Below are 22,955 nucleotides of genomic sequence, written 5' to 3' on the forward strand. Positions count from 1 at the left end.
TTCTAGTTTTTTTTAACAGGAATAAGATATTTTTGTTGGCTCTTTTCTCAGCTTGTATTAGATAACTTCTTCCTCTGTTATTTCTTTTCAATATGTCATCTAATTGTTGTGTATAACATAATGCTAATAATGACTAACTATAATCAGCCAAGTATAAATGGTACATTGTTAGGAGATTAACATTACAGTAACAATATGACATTTTGAAACAAATGCAATCAATTTTAACAGATAACATCAGCTCTACTGGCATTCAATTTGAAGTTTTTTTTTTTTTTTAAACCCATTTTTTTCCAAGTAAGGTTTAATGTCTGTGACAAATGCTCATTATGCAGCATTTTCAGGAACTGTCTCAAGGAAGCCGCACGCTATGTCAAAATGTCGCCGGAGTTGAACATGTGACTCATCGAAGTAGTTCAACCTAACGTTTCATATTTTCATTTAAAAAAAAAAAAAATGGCTGTAAATTTGTATATTGCCCTCTGGTTGACGGTGAGTAAGAGGTGTTTCTTTTGAAACCTGTACAGGCTCACTGGTCTTGCCCCTATGAATCCAGCTTCTCATTAAACTGTAATGTGGGTCCAGTTTAGGTATGGCTTTAAGATGGTATCTGAAGATCTAAAATGCCAGCCATCTCAAGATAGTTATATGGGCTCTGAGTCTGTAAGTTAAGTTGATTGACATTTTAAACTTAATTTTCCTTTTTTATTGCGCTGTTTATGCGAGTCATCCCTTTTACAAACTCAATTGACCAATAGCCCAAATGTATAGTTTTTTAAACATAAATCGAGATATCCGAAACTATTTTTGCACATTGAACTTAAACTTGTCAGGCTGAGAGATTGTTGCATGCAAATAGTGTCTTACCTCTGCAAACATGGACACATTTGTAAATACAGACCAACTTAATCTTTTCAAAACTAGTGACGGCTACAACGAGGGGAAAATCAAAAGGTACTATACCTCAAGGAATCTTGGGAATGTTGGCAGTTGAATGCAGTCTGTGGATCCAATCCAAATGTTATAAACTTTGCACACTTTCCATAATAGGGAATGTCTTTTGAAGATGTTGTCATATTACAACCTTAATGTCTACATTACCTCCCCTGACGTTTTATATACTTGGAACTTGAGATGTGATATGTAATCAGGTTTTGATTGACCTGAGTCTCTGTCATTTATCATGAATTTTGATAATCCGAAACCATCATGTATCATTGATTAGTGGAAAGAGCGATGACTTGAGGTGAGGTAGTCACTAGTCTATCAGTGTGTAAACCGTCTTCTTTTCTGAATTGCTTTTCCCTTTGGATGGTTAAAACTAGTCCACTTTTTTGCACTCTGTACTTGTGGTTGTAAAGCTAAAGCTTCTCAAGTTTCAGTGTCCTTGGGACTTGCACAGCTTACTAGTTACATTTCTTTTCTATATTTGTTTTTAAAGCACTTTTTTCTTATAATGCCATGTCCTGTGCTCATTTCACCTGATGCACTTCTCTTGGGGTCATCATTTCCCTCCCGATTTCCCTAAATATGGTCTGACATGGTTGGCTTTCGTCTCGGCAGTGCATAGTGGCCTTCTAGTAAGTAAAGAAGATGTTTGGATAGTTTAAAGGCACAAATATAAAACGACAACAAAAAATCATGTTGAAATCATTGTTTTTGAATAGTGTACAATATACATTTCACTAAACATGTTCCACACAGTAATGTTCATAGAACAGGCTTATAATTGTTGTTTGATTTTGACCAGTGCATGAACTTTCCCCTGTCTGGTACTGTTGTGCTCTTATTCTAACTTGCTCTTTGAGAATAATATTATGTATTGTGCTCATAGCTACTCCAATCCTTGTATTTGTGAGATGATCATTTGAAAATGTAGATTACATTGCATATTTTTTTCTTTTCTTTTAAATCTGGGCAGTTCCATGCAATGGTGAACTTCACGTCACCTCCAAAACACTGACATGTTGCTTATTTGCATATATAAGCTGTAATATGCGAGTGGATAGTTTGAGCATTTGTCAACATAAGGTTACATCATGTAGGTAAAATATTATATTCTGGTGTGCCTTACGGATACCTTTGCAAACATCAGGGTTATGGACGTGGCAGAATGGGTCACCTGCATGAAACTGCCAGCGTGCTGTCTGGTTTATCTAATGCTGTGACGTTTAGATTTCTGGTTTAAGCCAAACATGGTGGTGATATTTCTTGATTCTCAATAGCCAAGTTCTGTTGACAATCAGGGAAAACCACCTTCACTTTGAACTGCAGTTATTCTTCACAGTTTGTGTAAGCATTCCTTTGTTTGATGGTGTTTTGATTGAAAGCTTGCTCCTACTGTAAATACATTGTACATTTTGAACTGTATAGCCTTGTTTAGAGAACAGTATTTTTGGGAAAGTACAGAATCATTTTGGATCTTCAGTGTATTTTTTATTGTATAACCTCCTAGATTGTGTTCTCTAAATATGGTTCATTGGATCAGGGGATAATTAGCTATCAGTCTGCTATAGATCACATTGCATCTTTGTTATATTTGTGGCTTACTGTTCCAGAGATGTGGATAAATCAACCAGGGATCTGTCAGAAAGGAGAACATAGTTTTCATCTCTATTTGATGATGATGATTTGGTAACTCATTACTTAATAAGCTGGATAATTATTATGTAACATGGTGGTAATGTGCTGATATATCTGCTGGTAATACATTTGCTAACTTTTATGAAGCTATAGATCCTGGCCCAGCCTTTTTTTCTCCTCTTAATGAACATCTGGCACAACTCTCTCAAACATCTGTCAGCAATAAGTGATCATGTTTGATTCTTTTTCGCATAGGATTATTACCAAGTATCATTTTGGGATAGACCACCTGTTGTATTTTAAATGATTGAACAATAATTTGTGTTTTGAGAAGTGAAGTCAGAGTTTATCTGGGCAATTATGTCTATGATTTAATTTTACTCTTGATGCAGAATCCTCAGCTAACTGTTGATTTTGGCCATTTTGGATTTTTATGCAGCAAAAAAAAAATTGTTTTAAAGAATGATTTATTTTTTTTTATTTTTTTTAAAGAACTGTCAAGAGAGGGCATACCATGAAGGAAAATCAAGTGCTTCAGAGTTTTATGTGAAAGATAAGACATTGTTTTATGCCAATACAATGTCATATCACAATTTCTGCTCCACAAAACAACTTGGTTCTTTTGCCAAGTTCTGACCATAAGTGCCCTTCAAATGAGCGAGGATGAGAGAATAACTTCTGGTCTGTAGAGAGTGAACAACAAAAATGTAACTTTTTCCTCTTTTCAACCTATAGCCTACCTTGTGTGAGATATTTGAGATATTTTACTGCTGCTTGTAAAAGTCATTGTACATTTAAAATTCAACAGTCCTGTGATTGATCATTCGCATACTTTGAACAGAGTAACCATAATTTAGAAAGTTAGTGTCAGTTATGTTGAGAGAGATTTTTTGAAAATTTCCATTTAAATTGAAAGGTTTCCTAACCCTTTTCATGCCTACATTCTGATATATTCCATTCCTGGGGAGCTGCATGTCCCCTGATCTGTCAGTTTTTGTACACTGGTTATATTTTTGTATGTAATGTATGCATATTTGTATTGTAGCTGAATTATTTCATTTAGAATACCATTACATTTATGCAATATTATGTGTACTGTATGACAAGTGAAAATTGATTTCAACTGAATATTGTTGGGTTTCTGATTGTCTTTTTGTGTGTTACTTTGTCTTTCCAAATATAAACAAAATGATTGTGCATTGGTTGTTTATTTTATAAATTCGTTTTATATGCCTGCAGTCCGCTTGAAAGGTCAGTAGTTCCTGGTCTTTCATACTTACCCGGGCCGTGTCAAGGAATTTGAACTCTGCCTGCCTTATGTCAATAGCCTTTGGCTTTCCTTTTGTAAACATCGTGGCTTAAGAAACGGCAACTCCAACTTGATTAAAAAGCTAGTGAGGTGCTTCTTTGAGGTGAGGTTTAAAAAAAAAAAAAATAATCTTCCTATATAGTAGGATTCTGTTTAAATTCTGCGTGGTTTCCTGTGATTTAGGAACAGGATGCCTCTGCTAAATCTTCTTCGTTATAGGCTTGGTGTAATTTTTCTTAGGTTATGATGACATGACCAACAAGCACCTGCCCTCCCATTTGAAGGTTGGCCAAAACTAACAACCACATGGCTGGGGTGTGACTTTTCGAGGGATAGAAACACACCTTGGTAGGTATTGGTCAGAACTAAAATCTGTTTAATGACGTTATTATTGAACACGTCGCATACTTTTTTTAATAGCGCACAAGATAACACACCAGCTTGTTGCTCTTCAGTGCATTTGTAGCTAAATGTTATTATCTAAAAGATAGGAATTTAGGGTGGCTTTTTAAAAAATATTTTTAATATCCTCACTTAAGGAAGCGCAAATGAGACGTCAGAAGAGGAGGATGGCAGTGATCTCTTGTTGACGTGAAGTAAGTGAACATTTGCTAGGAAGTTTTGGGGGAAAACGTGTCTGATAGATTTTACGAATAAATAGCATAAAATGATGGTTATGCTGCTGGTTATGTTTGAAATTATGTTTTGGACTAGTGCTCCATTTCATTAATGTCCTCACATTGCTGCCTCATTAAAACGTCAAAGACCCTAGTTGTTTCCAGTTAGCTACTTTTAAGAGGACTATATTAGTGAGTTGCTCTCCCTGATATTGAAATGTCATAAACATCCCGACACGTATCCTGATCACATGACCACCTAATTAACATACGGTCATGCCATGCCCATGCACCTGTCATGGTCCGCTTGACTGCTAAGGCAGACAGGAATAGAGATTGTTTGTCTTTTTGTTTGAAAAGCATTGGTGAATAGGATGTTTACATTTTTCTGAAAAGATGTAGATGTTAAGCCTACATTTCTCGTAGCCTGTTACAATTCCTTTGTTCAGTCTTAAGTCTAATTTGACAAGTGAGCAACGAGGCATGGTGTTTATGGTGGTGACCATAGCAAACCATTCCTTTTTCAATATAAAATATTAACTAAACTGGTAGTCACATGACTGCAGTTTGTTACTGGAGCGATAAACTACCTGCTTAATGAACAGAACAGTTACGCAATGTTTAACTATTAAAGGCGGGTATTGGGTAACCCTTCGAACTTAAATAATGTCTGTCGTTAAGGTTTCCTAAAATGCTTTCCATGGAAGACCCATCTTACTCATGGACCCTAACCAGGCCCTCTGTTGAGGACAACAATGTCCCCCTGAAGTCATGGGATGGCAACAGTGACTCAAGGAGAAGCAGTGCCTCTAGCCATGTTCAGGATCTTTTTCATGAAAATGCCCAGGTCAGAATATGGTAACATTACATAAACCACCTTTGGCAACTTACAGGGTCTGTTCTTAAGATTTTGATACTGAGTTGCTCGCTGTGATAGTCCTGTTCGCCATGAAACCGCTATGGGAATATGGGATGGAAAACAATTGTGTCTTGTCTCTTTGCAGGTGTCTCAGAGTCATACACAGCCATGGTGGAAAGTGACACTGTTTGTCTGGGAGCCTGTGCTCTTTGGCACGTGGGATGGTGTTTTCACCACCTGTATGATAAACATCTTTGGTGTAGTTCTCTTCCTTCGAACAGGATGGCTGGTGGTGAGTTTGCACTTGTGACCGGTTGGAAAGAGCAAATAGTGCAGTCAATGCTGGTAATCTTCAGTAAGCTCTATTCTATTTCTAGATGAATGGCTTTTCAAATGATAAAATCACTTATGACTGCACGTATTTACATTACATCTTTTCCCAAATTGTCAACAACTAAAATGGTAAAACTGAGCCTTTTTCACCTCGTTTAAAGATCTGTCATTGATCAAAAACAAAACAAAACATTCTTGGCTGGCAGAGTAAGTGACAGCATGACTGTTGCAAAGGGCCACCTTTTTTTTTTGCCTCTTGACATATGTTGTTTCCTTTTTATGCACTTTGAGCGGCTCTTTAATCCAAGACATTTTAATGTCATTTGAGACAATAAAGTAAGCCTTAACGCTATTATCTCCATCTTGTTGCCAGGGCAACGCTGGTGTATTGCTAGGCATGCTGCTGGTGTCTTTGGTGGTGCTGGTGGCCCTGGTGACTGTGATGTCAGGGCTCGGGGTGTGTGAGCGCTGCAGGGTGGGTGGTGGGGGAGTGTACTCCATGATCTCCACGGTACTGGGACGGCGAGTGGGAGGGACCGTTGGCCTTCTCTACGTGTTTGGTCAGGTGAGAATGGTGAAAATCAGGATCTCTTATTAAAGGCTACTTTTGTCTTCTAATACAGCCCATTACGGTTATTAGTGACAGATTTTGAGTGTTACCTATTTGGACACACACACACACAAACAAACAAACAAACAAACAAACAACAATATAAAGTATTCATTTAAAAAGTACAAATTGAAATGAAAACACAATCAAATTATAATAATAGTTTTAATATTAATGACAAATTTCATTACCTAAAGTATTATTTTATTAAGAAATATGCCTTAAACAAATATATATATATACAGCCGCGGAAAAAATTAAGAGACCACTTCAAAATTATCAGTTTCTCTGGTTTTACTATTTATTGGTATGTGTTAAAGTAAAATGTACATTTTTGTTTTATTCTATAACCTACTGGCAACATTCCTACCAAATTTCAAATAAAAATATTGTCATTTAGTTCATTTATTTGCAGAAAAATGACAATTGGTCAAAATAGCAAAAAAGATGCAGTGTCTTCAGATCTCGAATAATGCAAAGAAAACAAGCTCATATTCATTTTTAAACTACACAATACTAATGCTTTAACTTAGGAAGAGTTCAGAAATCAATATTTGGTGGAATAACCTTGATTTAAAATCACAACTTTCATGTGTCTTGGCATGCTCTCCACCAGTCTTTCACATTGCCGTTGGGTGACTTTATGCTACTCCTGGCGCAAGAATTTAAGCAGCTCGGCTTCTTTTCATGGCTTGTGACCATCCATCTTCCTCTTGATCACATTTCAGAGTTTTTTTTATGGGATTCAGGTCTCGAAATTGGGCTGGCCATGACAGGGTCCTGATCTGGTGATACTCCATCCACACCTTTACTGGCCTGGCTGTGTGGCATGGAGCATTGCCCTGCTGGAAAAAACACTTCTCAGAGTTGGGGAACATTGTCAGAGCAAAAGGAAGCAAGTTTTTCTTCCGGGACAACGTTGTACTTTGCCTGGCTGAGGTTTGTAAAAGACCATAAGGATTGAACCAAAGCGGACTGGAGGGTCTCCTAGTTCGTCTTCTCTGATGAGTCCAATTTTCAGCTTTGCCCAACACATGGTCGTCTGATGGTTAGACGGAGACCTGGAGAGGCCTACAAGCCACAGAGTCTTGCACCTACTGTGAAATTGGACTCATCAGAGAAGACAAACTAGGAGACCCTCCAGTCCGCTTTGGTTCAATCCTTATGGTCTTTTACAAACCTCAGCCAGGCAAAGTACAACGTTGTCCCGGAAGAAAAACTTGCTTCCTTTTGCTCTGACAATGTTCCCCAACTCTGAGAAGTGTTTTTTTCCAGCAGGGCAATGCTCCATGCCACACAGCCAGGCCAGTAAAGGTGTGGATGGAGTATCACCAGATCAGGACCCTGTCATGGCCAGCCCAATTTCGAGACCTGAATCCCATAAAAAAAACTCTGAAATGTGATCAAGAGGAAGATGGATGGTCACAAGCCATGAAAAGAAGCCGAGCTGCTTAAATTCTTGCGCCAGGAGTAGCATAAAGTCACCCAACGGCAATGTGAAAGACTGGTGGAGAGCATGCCAAGACACATGAAAGTTGTGATTTTAAATCAAGGTTATTCCACCAAATATTGATTTCTGAACTCTTCCTAAGTTAAAGCATTAGTATTGTGTAGTTTAAAAATGAATATGAGCTTGTTTTCTTTGCATTATTCGAGATCTGAAGACACTGCATCTTTTTTGCTATTTTGACCAATTGTCATTTTTCTGCAAATAAATTATCTAAATGACAATATTTTTATTTGAAATTTGGTAGGAATGTTGCCAGTAGGTTATAGAATAAAACAAAAATGTACATTTTACTTTAACACATACCAATAAATAGTAAAACCAGAGAAACTGATAATTTTGAAGTGGTCTCTTAATTTTTTCCGCGGCTGTATATATACATAATACATATAATTCATACACACATATTGCACAATCAATATTGAAATACCAGACATTGTAGCTGTATGACTGCAATGTTTTGTGTGTTATGGGCCTGTAGTGCGTGGCTGGAGCTATGTACGTCACAGGCTTTTCTGAGTCCATAGCAGAGGTCCTGGCCCTGAAGAGCGTGTGGGTGGTGCGGGGGATCTCTGTGGCTGTGCTGCTGGGTCTGCTCTGCATCAACCTCGCCGGAGTCAAGTGGATCATCCGACTACAGCTGGTGCTGCTGGGAATACTTGCAGTATCCACTCTGGACTTTGTTATTGGAACTTTCTCCCACTTGGATCCAGGTCGGTGGCCATCTTTGTCAGAATTAATCACCTTTTTTCAGTAGATTTTCAGCAAGTGGTTCTGTTTTTGCATATGTGTCACGATTAAACACATGTAGGGTAAGACACTAGTTTGTGTAGTGAAATCACTGGATTTTTACATGGCTTCCATGGATTTAGCCATTCAAGTCTTCCCCCATAACCTCCGGTCCTTGTTGACCAGTAGGTGTCTCTGTGGGATCACAAAACAGCTGTTTTTTTTTTCTCCATTACATTTTCCTTTTAAGTCTGTCCACTGGAGAGCAGCCTGTGGGCCTTATTCTGTACTTTCACTTTGTAGTTTTTAATGTGGTCTACATGATTGTGTCTTTCTGGTATGGCTGCTTCATGCTGTTCATTAGTTTTTTTATTTGGAGTTGTGGCCAAAGTGTCCCTTGATGATTGTGGGAAATCCATGAATGTGCTTTCAAATGTTTTAAAGTCAACTGTTTTATATAGCACCTTTCATAATTGAATGGTTAATGTACTTTCGATTTAGTCCCTTCGTGATTCATATCCAAATCCGTTGAGTCAAATCCATGTGCTATTTAAAGTATCTGTAGGGTCTTTAAGAGTAATTTACTCCACAAAGGGAGAGAGTGGATTCTGTGGCATTGTTCTGAGTTGGAGACGAGGGGAAGTATATGAGACGTGATGGGGGCGCCCAAAGCCCCCGTGGTCTGTTTACTCTGAAGCCCTTTGTGCTGAAGGAAGGGGCAGAATGTTTCAGACAGGGCCAGTATGTACTCCCCGCACTCGCGCCTTCAGGATGTCGATTCCAGCACTTCCTGTTCTCCTGATTATCAGCTTCCTGTCCAGGGTTCTGTGCAGAGCCTTCCATGAGGGCAGTTCCTCCCTATGGCGAGGCTTGGGCAAAGAAAAGAGAGAGAGAGAGTGGGAGAGAGAGAGAGAGCACTGCAGCTCAGCCTACAGCAGCAGCAGCGGTGTGGGTGGGGTGGGGGTGGGGATGGTGGTCGGAGTGGGGTGGCCAGGGTGGTCCTGCTGCCCTGCACGTAACGTTACCCCAGCACGTCCCTCTGTCACCCCTCCTGGCCCTCTCCTCCGCCTCCCCTCCTCCAGGAACCCACAGACCCACACCGTGCTCCACAAGCAGAGGGGACGGACGCTGTGGGACGCTCCAGGTTTTTCCAATTAGGCCTGGTTGTGCTCGGAGTGAGCTCACCGCTGGCGGCCGGCCAGTGAGCCGTGAGCCTGCTCGGCAATGGGCAGAGCGCCGCATGGGCGGGTTACCTGCCAGTGGCAGGAAAAACGAAGCTGCCGCGGCAGATGTGTTTACAGTTTGATAACGCCGGCAATCAGGCTGTCAAGGCCAGGCGGTCAGCTCAGGGAACTGTGTGTGACTACTGCCATCATGTTGATATTAAAGCCATCTTCTCTGTCTTTATGTGAAGGTTGGGGGATGGGACTGTGGACGTTTTGGAACTTTGTGAAGCAGCGAGAGCTCCTGAGTACTTTGAATGGTGTGAATATTTAATGGATGGCGCTGGAAAGCCAACGTCTGTCTTCAGTCTGTCTTCATCTGAATAACAAGGATAAAAGTTTAGTTATGGTTGGCCGTATGTTTAGCTTATTGTGTCAAGCAGCTACAGATAGCGGTTATACAGTGTTGGTGTAACCCATTGAAATTCAGCGTAGAAGGATGTGAATCACTGACAAAACACCACAGCGAAACACCCAGTTTCTAAATCTTAACTATGCGTATGCGGTTGGGATGTTGAATAGAGTTGTTTCCCGGTTCATCCATTTCGCAAACCATAAAAACCAGAGCCACCTTCATTTCATAATGTGATTGTGCTTCCCCTTCTCACCTCACATAGATGCGTAGCTACTGACTCATGATGACAAGGGCTTCCTGTGGTTTTGGTGTCTAAATGAGAAAGCAAAGTGGTTACCCTCGAGATGTCATGAAAATTAAGAAATGTGTAAGGGAAAGTAGAAGTCTATTGTTTATGGTGTTCTAGAGCAGTGGTTCTCAAACTGTGGTACGCGGCTCCCTCTTGGTGGTACCCAGGCAGTTTTCCCCTTTTTAATGACTTGGATATTAATCATTAAATATATAAAAAAAATCATTAAAGCAACTAGATCCCAATAATTTAAGTTTGTTATTTATCTGAGCCATGCTCATTTTTCTGATCAGGCATTACAATGAGGTAATAACACTTTTAGCTCCTATTGTGGTGGTACTTGGAAAGTCAAATATTTTCTGAGGTGGTACTCACGGTGAAACGTTTGAGAACCACTGTTCTAGAGCATTCTATTCAAACTGTCAAACTGTCACATTTATTTCAGGAGGCTGTTTTTTTAAGTCCCTTCACTTTATAAATACGGCTGCAGACCTTAGAGAGTTTATGATCCTCCCAAGGAAAGACTGCTTCATTCAGCCATATTCTGTCAGGCTTGGTTCACTGTGTGTGTGTCCACATATGGAGTATATGCATTTGACTTGCTGCGGACCTACACTGGTACGACCTAAACACGCGCCGCTCTGACACCCCTCAGATTGAACAGGAAGCTCACATGTGTTCATGGTTTTGGGTTTAGGGTTTTAACCGGGCTCACCCACATATTTGGACCGTGACAAAAGAAAAAGACAGGAAGCTGATTGGAGCGCTCCTCTTGAAGCCTCCACATCACCACTTCCTGGTCCAAGTCCTCCGATCCGAACTCCTTCTATAAATAGTGGGCTTGAAGTCATGTCACAAAAGACTGTCTCCATGACACCAGCCCTCCCTGCATACTCCCCTGTGCGATACATAATGTTGCAGGCCACAGAAGGGAGAAGGCCTGTCCATAGTCACTGACAAGACCCACACACAGTAGTTTGGCTGCAGCAGACCTTCATGAGACTTTGATCTATATCTTAAAAAAAAAAATTCTATTTATACTCTCACTTTACTTGGCATACAACCAGATTTTCAGTTCTGTTGGAATCTCTATTGAGTTTTTACTAATTGAAATCTGATCTGAGATCTGGTCAAAAAAGGTCAAAAAAGATCAGACATGGAGTCAAATGATATATAATCCCTGACCTCAAATCACTGTAGTATTATTCGAATGAATGTGCAGCAAAAGATGTACTCCGCCATTGTAACACCCACCAACGTAATAACTTCCCACCAACGTAATAACCCTGCCAACGTAATAAAAAAGTGTGCATTTTAGACGTAATAGCCCGGCCAACGTAATCATTTCCTGCCAACGTAATAATTCTTGCCTCCTGCCAACGTAATACACAGCTTCCTGCCAACGTAATAAGTATTACATTGGCAGGAAATGATTACGTTGGTGGGAAGTGTAACACCCACCAACGTAATAACTTCCCACCAACGTAATAACCCTGCCAACGTAATAAAAAAGTGTGCATTTTAGACGTAATAGCCCGGCCAACGTAATAATTTCCTGCCAACGTAATAATTCTTGCCTCCTGCCAACGTTAAACACAGCTTCCTGCCAACGTAATAAGTATTACATTGTCAGGAAATTATTACGTTGGTGGGAAGTGTAACACCCACCAATGTAATAACTTCCCACCAACGTAATAACCCTGCCAACATAATAAAAACGTGTGCATTTCAGATGTAATAGCTGGACCAAGCTTGAGAAGTCTTACATTTTGTTACATTTTGTCCCACCAATGTAATGCATTTGATAATTTGCTTAATAGATTCCACTGGGCAGTAAGCTCTTATTTGTATTGAAGACTTTGTTCCCAATGACATTCTCATCTCTTGTCTGACACATTTAATTATACAGTTTTGAACAATAATACAAAGAAATAGTGATGGCAACAAAGTTAACTTAGATGGCAACAAAGTCTACATGCAAATGCAACCCTAATTCAGGGCCCTGTTTCTCGACAGGTTAGTTGCTAACTAAGTTAGCAACTTACTTGGCTGCAATGCAATGTCCCATTGGCAACTTACTAAGTTGCTACTTAGTTAGCAACTAACCTGTCGAGAAACAGGGCCCAGTTAATGAATAAAAGTATTTTGATTCGTTTGTGCGTCGTTTGTGCACGATTGTGCAGGCAAAATGAGCGTTTGTGCACAAACCGTCTTTAAGATATTTAACTTTTAGGACTTAACATAAATAAAATGACAAAACCAAACAAAGTGACATACAAATGGTTTGTGCACAAACGTTAATTTTACCCACACACACATGCACAAACAATTCCAAGCATTTTTGAGTCATTTGGATGTTGACGGGGTGCTGCGTCACCTACTTCCAAAAAATTAAAAGTTAAATTATATAAAAACGAAGCACAAACGATTCCAACCATTTTCGAGTCATTTGGATGTTGAGGGGGTGCTGAGTAGCCTATGGTCAATTAAGGTCACAAAGTTAAATAGGCTATCTTAAAGGCGGTTTGTGCACAAACGCTCATTTTGCCTGCACAATCGAAGGCCTACCAGAAAACAGTGGAAAAGAGGCATATATCTGTATGGTTAAATGTGTCAGATAAGAGATGAGAATCCTGACATGTCTTTGCCCCTTCAATACAAATAAAAACTTACTACCCAGTGGAATCTATTGATGATCAAATGTATTACATTGGTGGGACAAAATGTAACAAAATATAAGACTTCTCAAGCTTGGCCGGACCATAACATCTGAAATGCACACTTTTTTTTATAACGTTGGCAGGATTTTTACGTTGGTGGGAAGTTATTACGTTGGTGGGTGTTACACTTCCCACCAACGTAATAATTTCCTGCCAACGTAATAAGTATTACGCTGGCAGGAAGCTGTGTATTACGTTGGCAGGAGGCAAGAATTATTACGTTGGCAGGAAATTATTACGTTGGCCGGGCTATTACGTCTGAAATGCACACTTTTTTATTACGTTGGCAGGGTTATTACGTTGGTGGGAAGTTATTACGTTGGTGGGTGTTACACGCCATCTACTACGTAGATTATCTTTTTCCAGAAGAGTTATTTGAAAGTGTATGTATTTCATCTCGTGTGGAAAATACTCGTCAGTATTTGCAGTGACTGATAGAAAGGCATGGCTTAGGATAAGCCAGTGCAGTGAGAGCCTGATTCGCCTTGCCTTTGGCAGTGCATTGAGTAGGCAGGCCTTGATCCTCAGCCACAATCACGGGCCCCGAGCTAGCAGCGTCTCTGAGTGCCGTGACTTGCAAGGGTAGGAACAGGCTGGGCTTCTGAAAAGGGTGGCGACTTCCTTTTGGATAAACATGTCATTAATCTGAGAGAACACATTCTTTCCCATCACAAGATAACCAAGAGGGAAATGGTTCATGCTCTCTAGCACAGGCGGGCCCAGATTTGACTCTTTCTGGATTAACGCTTTGTCTCTGCTGGCCAGAGCTTTCGGCTCGGCGCATCCAGAGGAAAACTATTGTGTTGGAGTGAACCATAAAATCCAGACCAGACATATATTTTACTCGCTTCTATCAGAGTAGACATTTTTAAAGTCTACTGCAAGCTGTGCGGAATGTTTTGTTCATGCATTAGTCTTTTCTTTCATGACATCATGTCGTATCATTTAGTTTACCTGCAGTGCGGAGCTACAGCATCATTTCAGCCATAGGGACCTCACTAACAAATTGCCTTTGTCCACACGCCCAGCACTGCGGTGATATCTCCCACCGCTGTTTGTGCAAATGGTCCTCCGGCGGGCGCCTGTTCTGAGGCCTGTTTTGTTTGCCTGTGAACACGCCCAGAGCTCTGTGCAGCAGCAGCGGAGGCAGCAGCCCTCCCTGCATCAGATCGGCACAACCGCACTATTGAACTTGGCGAACTCGCCCGGGTGTCAGGGCCCGGCCCTTGGTTTGCACGCATCTTGGCGGGGGCCCCCATCCCCCTGGACAGTTATGTAAGGGGCCGTGCCGGTCCGAAGCGGACACCCAGGGCCCGGCCCACGGAGGAGTCTGGAGGACAGCCAGTCAGCAGTCAGAAGGGGGTGTCGGCCGCCATGTTCCACGACATTATATATACCATTTTCGTGTGAAATCATGCTTTACTATTTCACTACCACAAGCAGCACCAAACATGTGTCTAACTGAGGGTCCATGAGGAGCCAAGGGAGCCTTCTGTTTAATTCTGACCCTCGCATGAGTCCTATGAGGTGGGGTGATTTGGTCTGCCCTTGGTCCTATTGTATTGTCACATCTATTACAGTATTTAGTAGAGATGCCCTTTTTCAGACGAGGAGGCTATTTCCAACCAAAAATAAACAGAAAGCTAAAAAAAAAAGAACGCACAAAACCATAAATATGACATACTTCTTATGCAACCAAAACACTTTATCCGTGCATGGTATCTGATATACCAGTACAGTATTACCCCGTGATCCAGTACTGGTATCAGTATTGGTGCATCCCCAGTATTTAGCACGTACAGTGTCGACCTATATGGTAGCAGAGGAAGAGGATATGCTTCAGTAGACGTTGGCTCATTGGGTTTGTAAATTCCTCATGAAGCTGTGAGAAGTCTGATCATCTGTCATGGTATCATATATTTTGCGTTTCATATGTGGATTGTGATGAGTAGAGGGCCATGAGATATTTAAACAAAATTCAAGACATCATGTTGCATTGAGATAAATGGTGAATTGAATGCATTTTAGAATCTACCCATTGTCCTTCAAAAGAAGTTTGATAACTAATCTGAATTGAATGAATGTACAGATTAAAGCAGGTGTCTCAAACTCAAATTACCTGGGGGCCGGTGAGTGTCCAGTCTGGTCATTGGGGGGCCAGATTTTTACGGTAAACGTTGGGGTGGCTTAAAGGGTCTCCAAAGGGTTGAGGGGTTTTGTGCTTGGCTAATTTGACTGTGTTTTTGCAGAGCATGGGTTTGTCGGATACTCAGGAAAATTGCTGCACAAAAATCTGCTGCCGGACTACACATCTGGAGAGACCTTCTTCACTGTGTTTGGGGTGTTCTTCCCAGCAGCCACAGGTGACGTGACTGTTTTCATATGGAGTAATTTATAAACATCTGACAATCCACCAGAGTAGTACTCTAGCTCATCTGTGGAATGTTTTTTATAATTGACGCTATAGCTATATATTGAAGATGGATGTATACTGTTTATTGCCATAATTAAACATTATACATTTCGAAGACAAACAAAAGTCTCTTGATGTTTTTACAAAAGATGTATGTGTTATCTTTGGTCTCCTGACCATCCTGGCAAAAACAATTCTTTGTAATGAATAAACATCTTTTTTTTAAATGTTTATAAATGTAGTCCCTGTTGTTCTCAGATACTGTACATGTTTGTTGTTGTGGAAGCGTTTCTTAGCCCCCTCACATTTATTGGCAGGTACCTCGCTGGAATGGTGCTCAGTCACCAGAGTGTCACGTTACCATGACATTTATGAGGAGAGACCTGCCAGTGCTTTCCTCGCGTCCCAGCCTAGTCATTCAGCACAGGAAAAAAGCTGAAGATCCCTGCTTCCTCTGTTATCATTGCCTTGTCCCTTTCAAGTTGTGTTTTCACATTCAAAAATGCCTCCATAAATGTGTCAGGCCCATGGATTGTAGTTTTGTACTCTACACATACATACACAGACCCTAAGGGGATCATTTTGTATTTTTCTGTCTTTCCACTGTACAAACAAATATTCATGATGAAGGTCATGGAGAGTGAATTTGTCACCACCCTGGAACAGGGAGGCTGGTGTCTGCAGTGGAGGCTGGGAAAAAAGTGCCCTGTGTTTGGGTCAGGATGCATTTCAGACAGTAACGCCTATCCCTGCTGTCTCCGTCTCTGATTTGTAGGTGTCATGGCGGGCTTCAACATGAGCTCCGATCTTCAGCGCCCCGAGCAGAACATCCCTGTGGGAACACTGTCCGCCATCTGTACTTCGTGAGGGTCTCTTTCATGTACCTGAGCTTTAGGAAAGACAGCGAGGGCTGTTTACATTTCTCAACTGTAGATAAGAATGGCAGTCCTGTCCAAGGTCTGAATACTAACCCAAACAACTTTGGAGTAGATGTTCCGTGCTGTTTATCTCTAAAACCCCTAAATCTTATCATCCCCTCTTGCCATGAGCTGGTAGCCATTTTTGTTTCATACCTGTCTAATAATAGAAGGCTCTTTTTCCTAATTTTTTCTAATTCCTGGTCTGTGGGAATCTACAGGTGGTTCCTGTATCTGGTCTTTGTGTTCCTGCTGGGAGCCATCTGCACCAGAGAAGCCCTGCACAATGACTTCTTGATAGCTGAAAAGGTACTGTACCTCAGTGCAAACCCTAACCCTTAACCCTCCACTCTCCCCAGAGCAGCTGTCATTTTGGGTGGGATGTGCTTGTACTTGTTCCGCCGGGTATCTGCAACACAGCTCTTCATGTTTCAACAACCGCGGCTACCGCTGTTAGGCTTCACCCACACCTGTTGTACAGTCAAAACCTCCCTAATGCGGAGCCATAGCAGCGGATAATGCGGCCTGACACATGTGGAAGGATCCCATTTCACTACTTGCCATTTCATTGCTGTTTGTGCATAGGCCAAAGCATAGCTGTGGTCTTCTCCCTTGCTAAAGGAATGTGATTGTTACATTTCTAGACATGTCCACTATGTATTCACTTTCTCTTTCATTTTAAAAGGATGTGAATGGCAAATCTATAAGGGATGACATGGTAGATGCTTTCTTTAATATTTCAGTCTGTGTATAAAGAAGAGCGCTCATTGTTATTTTATCCTCATTAACTCTGCCAAGGAGGTTGTTTTCATTACCGTTGTTTGACTGTCTGCAGGATTACGAAATAACTACCTGGCCAATTTACATGGAACTTGGCAAAGGGGTGTAGCATGGGCCAAGGATGAACCCATTACATTTTAGAAGCAGGTTTGGATCAAGGGGAGGATCCAGGAATTTTGTTTTCACTTTAACATTGCGAGAAGTGAGAGATTTATTGACATAAATGGACTACTGTCCTTGGCGGAGGTCTGCGCTCTACGAGTGGTTTTTAATCTAGTTTGTTTTGGGGGAGTGAGGGAGCCTTGTTTATTGTTTATACCTTCGAATGGTTGGAGGAAAAGCTAAAGAAAAGTTTCTTACAAGCCTTGAATGAAAAGTTTCTTATAAGCCATGACTTTTTTTGCTCAAGCCAAATAGATCCATATTTTCAGTCCCCTCATTCATACACGTACACTCAGTGGACCAGGCCCCAGGAGAGCTCTGGTCCAAGGCATGCATGCTGTGTGGACCCCATTTGTCCAGCTGGTGTGAATGTGTCAGATGAGCCTGGAGCCCAGCTGGGGTGTGACCCCCCCCTCAGGAGGCCTGCAGCCTGGGTCCGGGCTGCCCACAGCTGTCCCTCTGTCCACAGACCACAAGTGTGGTCTCACTCAGTTATGAGCTGAGAGGGTATGGTCAGTCAGCGAACCTTGACAACTGCGCTCCTCAGCAGGAAAATGCATGTTTTTCTACAGGAACATGTTTTTGTGTGTTTTTAAAGTGTGTTGTATCACAGTATTGTTTAGTTGGAAATTGAGCATTAACCCATATATTTAAGTGAGTTAGAAAACGGTAGCATTTTTCGTAACAGTAAGCAGACATTGTTATATCACACATTCTTTCAGTTGATTTATTTTCAACACAATATAACTTTTTCTTTCCACAAAGGGCTGAGCGGAACTGAGTTAGGGTGTAGCCCACTGCACTCTCTTCCCCTCTCTGTTTGTTTTTTTCCCAGGTCTCCTTGGTGGGCTTCCTGTTTCTGCTGGGACTCTACATCTCCTCCCTGGCCTCATGCATGGGCGGCCTGTACGGGGCACCCAGGATCCTCCAGTGCATCGCTCAGGAGAAAGTCATTCCAGCCCTGGGCATTTTCGCACATGGGGTGCGTGGAACCTTTTTTTTTCCAAAGAGAACACATGTGGGAAAGCTTAATCCTACTCTCATTAATTATGAGGGGAAAAACGTTTTGCATAAGTTGTGAAAAGCTATGCCTAATCGACAGCAATATCTAAGTGATTACCTTTTGACGAGCATGGAACGATTGAGTTCTAATGAAGTGATAAATGCGCCGAACAGAGATTTTAATTGTAAGATGAAGTACAGTGCTTCTTATATTCCCAGGATGAAACCTCATACAGCGATAAACTACGTAACTGCCTCTATAACAGTGATGGTGGTAGTAGTAGTAGATCTGTTGAAGGGAAATGTAGGGAATCTTAATTTGAGCCTACAGGTTTATCGAGAACTGCAGCAACGGCGTGTGACCTTTCACAATGCTGTGTTTTCTCTGATTGATTAATGAGACGTCCTCTAGCTCCTAATGCTTCTGTCAGGAATAGACAGGCCACAAAAATAAAGAGGCTTCTAATTGTAGAGTGACAGAGTGCACCCGACAAACATCAAGGAACAGAGTGTGACACTACTGTGCCTTTTCTAAAAAGCAACACGCCCTTCCCCTCGCCCTGAGCACTGTCTGACCCCCTCTCTGAGGGCCGCAGGCAGCGAGGCTCTAGACATCTCGCCCCGTATCAAAGCCCAAGAACAAATGCAGGAAGTGAGCACAGGGCCAGCCCAGGTTGGAGCTCAGTCCAGCTAGAGTGTGCCAGCAGTTTGAGCCTGTCGGGGGCTGCAGTTATAGACAGCCTCCGTCTGGATGTCGGGGACTTGGAAAGGGCCTTAGGCTGCCTGCCTTGTGGAACAAAATGCCTTAGGTGATGTTTACACTGCTAAAGTTCAGGAGGAACATTTTTTGATTGTTTGAATTGGAAGCCTACCCATCGATTTGCAGAACACTGATTGGCAGAAACAATTTATGATTTCAGCAATTTTTTTCTTCCCTCTGAAACACGCTATTGCACAATATACAAGCATCCCTTCTTATTTAATTTCATAATCCTTCATCCATTATAAAAAGCAATGCAATTTGGCCATTTTGCCATTCACCTCATGACACTTCAATAAAGAAATAAATGATATATTCCAGGCTATAAATTAATATCCATCCATCCATTAAAAAAACAATGCCATTTTGCCATTCAACACTTCAATAATGAAATAAATTATATATTCAGACTCTATGCATATTTTCCCTCTATGTCACTTACAGAAAGGTGCCAACAAGACTCCAGTGGCGGCCATCTGTTTAACCAGCCTGCTCTCAATGGCGTTCATCTTCATAGGCCAGGTCAACACTCTGGCTCCTATCGTCACCATCAACTTCATGCTGACCTACAGCGTCATTGACTACTCCTATTTTTGTGTGGCCATGAGCTACAACCTCCAGGTCAAGAGGACGAGGCCCCTGACCGAGAAACCCAGCAGAAGGAAGCCCCTCATGGCAACCACCCACCCAGGCTATGGAAGCGAGTCCCGCTCCATCGCAAAAGCGAGCAACGGCACGCTGCTGGAGTTCACCAAGGACATGGACCAGATATTTCCACTGCCCAGCGCTGATCTGGCCGAAGGGGGGAGAGCCTCCGCGCCAGGCCCCAGGTCCAGGGACAAGAGGTCAAAGGTGCCTGCCAAGAAAACGCTGATGGACAGTTTTGGGGTGGACCTGGACGGCACAACCACCACCGCCCTGAAGGACAGAGAGGAGAGAGATCCAACACAACAGACAGTTCTGCCCAAACAAGATGCCACCCAGCTGCCAGATCATGACAAATTGCATGAGACACCAAATAACCCGGTGGAAAAGGATATGGCCTGTTCACCCGAAGACCAATATGGAAATACTGGTAACAGTATTAGTTATATGAAAGGAATTATACATAGTCTTAATTGTGTTTTTGCACACTGTCTGAGACATATTTGTGTGAAAACTGTGCTGTGTGAAAACTGCCTTTTGAGCTTGTGAAAAATATTTGAAAGTGACCAAATCATTTCTGTTGCTATTTTATGTTCCCCTGACAGAGTCTGAGAACAAACCTAAACTGGAGGAGCCGGAGATAAGACCAATGCCAGATTCATGCTACGCTATGTTTTGCAACCATTGGGTTGCCTTAATGGGAGTAAGTAGGCTTCAGGCTGTGGATCACAGATTACTCAACTATTGATTTTTACCGGCTCTTACGTAACATGCCCTAATAAATGCCTCCACTTTCTCTACAGGCGGTTTGTTCCATTATGATCATGTTTGTAATTCAGTGGATCTATGCCCTGCTGAATATTTTACTTACTCTAATTCTCTACCTCTACATTGGAAATGTAAGCCCGGGGCTGCCAATAGGTAGGTCAATATAGGTGGGCTGCAAGATACTCAAGTGAGCGGCTTTTCTGGATACGTTTCTTTACTTTCCTTTTGAAATAATTCTTCCACACATTTAGCTCCTCTCTCTTAGTCAAGTCGACATTACAGCTAACAGGATGATTCCAGAGAATTCAAGTTTTTCTAGTGACCGCCTCAGTCGTGCCTGTTTTGCAGCTGCTGGGTGGGCTTGGCAACTCTGTGATATGTAATCCTCCCACAATGCCATGCATTCCCCTCTGACTATTGACTAGAGCAGTGGGGAAGATCCAGCTCATAAGCCACTCCAGTCCGCGGGCAGCCCTTTGGCACGCAGGTGTCAGGGCTTAAATAAGTCAATGTTGCGTTCATACACAAATATGTAGCTAGAGGGCAAGTCATATATTGCTCTATAGTATGGGAAAGAAATGGAAAAGACCTTGTTTAAGAGTCCATAAGAATCATCTATATAATAGGAGAACAACATAAATATAGCAATTATAGCATATATGACATACATTCAGCATATTATGATCAAGTGCTTTGACTATTTCAATTCAGATTCTTGCTGACAGGGAAGCTTTGTGTATTTTTACACTTCATAGAGGTATTAAAATCTTTTTTTTATTATTACTTTTTCACTTTCACCAATTCCCTCTTTTGGTCCCAGGTGCTGCTGCTCGGTTCAGTTTTTTCAAATGGATCAGGTCTTCACTGAGGAGCATATGGAGGTAAGCCTCTGAACAGATGCCATTATACCCTGGGCCTTAGTTTTTTTTAGGAAGCTCTTAAACTGTCTAGTGTTAGATTAATGGCTTTATTTTTTTGCTTTGCCTCATTAAGCCATTTCCTGTCTCTATACTGCTCAACTGCAAATTAAAGCAGACCAAGAGCTCCACTTTTACTCTGGCTTTGTCCGCCTGTCAAATATGTACTTTTCAAATATATGCCCTGGCAGTATTAAATGTCACCAGAGTTTCCTTAGTGATTATGAGGTTATAAAACCCAGGGGTCAATTGAGAACGGCTTTGATTATATAAGTCCCCAGTTACCTACCATGTTTACTCAGTATGTAATACTAGAACAAAAAAGTACAACAATCCTTTAAAATCAATTAACATGCCATGTGTAATATGAATCTGTATAATGAAAGGGATTTGGTTGAAAGGTAATACACTATCACGAGTCATTAAGCAAGCAGTCAAGCTCTTGTATAAACATACAGTTGTAAATATATACACAAATAATATATTAAAGGCACAGTCCACCTTTCTTATCCCATACACTTTTGGTCCAGTTTAACTAATTACCCCTAGTGGTCATCCAGCTGACTCTTCTGTGTAAAAAGTTTTTTTTTTTTTAAACTCGTCTGTACACATGGCATGGAACAAGCCATAAATAATTCCAGCAAATCAACGTGTTGCTTTAAGACCACAGAAGGGAATAGTACAATTTGAATTGGCTGTTGAGCTCAAATATTAACAATCTTTTGCCAGAATCACAGAATCACTCCCTGATAGCAGCTGACAGCAGTACTGATTTGGATCCAGACCAGATCTGCTTTAGATGCCGGTGCTTTTTTGGGTTCTGGTAGGCTTGGTGAGACCAAGGAGACCGAAATAAGAGTTCTGTCGTGATGTGGTGTGTGTGTGGTTGACCACCCATCCAGGGAGTGGCGCTTTGAGCCCGTTGTGACTGATTGCTGGCCACCTTGGCATCTTTTTCAGGAGAGGACAGAGCCCCCAGGACCAGATTGTCGTGACACCCTCTTTATCAGCCATTGGCATGGAAACCAGGCAGCTGACAGAAGAAAATGCCGACTTTGCCTCCCGTGGCCGTTACCACCACTCCTCCTTTATCACCAGCTCTGATCAAACAGTGCGTTCTCAGCTCAATTGACTTTATACCATCCTCAGTCTTGAGATGGGTGAAATCATATCACAGGTTTTTATTAAAAGCTTGGCAAAGATATCTATGTTGGTCAGTGTCAGAATTGGAGTCCTTCATTGTTTTTGAAAGATAAATGTGAATTGGTCTGATTAAATGACACACTGTTTTTCTTGGATTAACACACACAGCAACAATGTCACAACTGTCAAGTCTGAAATAATAACAATAACCTGAGGTAGTGTTGTAGTGGGGCTGGCATCAATTTGGGTGTTTAGGCTACTTGTGATAGTCTTCTGTTTTTATATTCATCTGTAGCCCATACAAGGTTATTTTA

At 41.5% G+C, this 22,955-nt stretch overlaps 1 protein-coding gene across 1 annotated transcript; it reads left to right on the top strand.

The window, feature by feature from the left end:
* Nucleotides 1-877: 877 nt before the first annotated feature.
* slc12a8 (solute carrier family 12 member 8) lies at nucleotides 878-22,630 on the top strand (the record flags this gene model as incomplete). Its single annotated transcript, XM_080839655.1, has 14 exons — nucleotides 878-954; nucleotides 5,191-5,356; nucleotides 5,514-5,660; nucleotides 6,075-6,266; nucleotides 8,300-8,531; nucleotides 15,384-15,497; nucleotides 16,323-16,410; nucleotides 16,686-16,773; nucleotides 18,242-18,388; nucleotides 19,613-20,243; nucleotides 20,419-20,516; nucleotides 20,617-20,734; nucleotides 21,402-21,462; nucleotides 22,459-22,630. 14 exons carry the CDS (start codon nucleotides 878-880, stop codon nucleotides 22,628-22,630), a joined length of 2,331 nt encoding a protein of 776 aa, XP_080695781.1.
* Between the last annotated feature and the right edge of the window lie 325 nt (nucleotides 22,631-22,955).

This window comes from Sprattus sprattus (assembly GCF_963457725.1).
Source record: "Sprattus sprattus genome assembly, chromosome: 5".
NCBI classification, from domain to species: domain Eukaryota; kingdom Metazoa; phylum Chordata; class Actinopteri; order Clupeiformes; family Clupeidae; genus Sprattus; species Sprattus sprattus.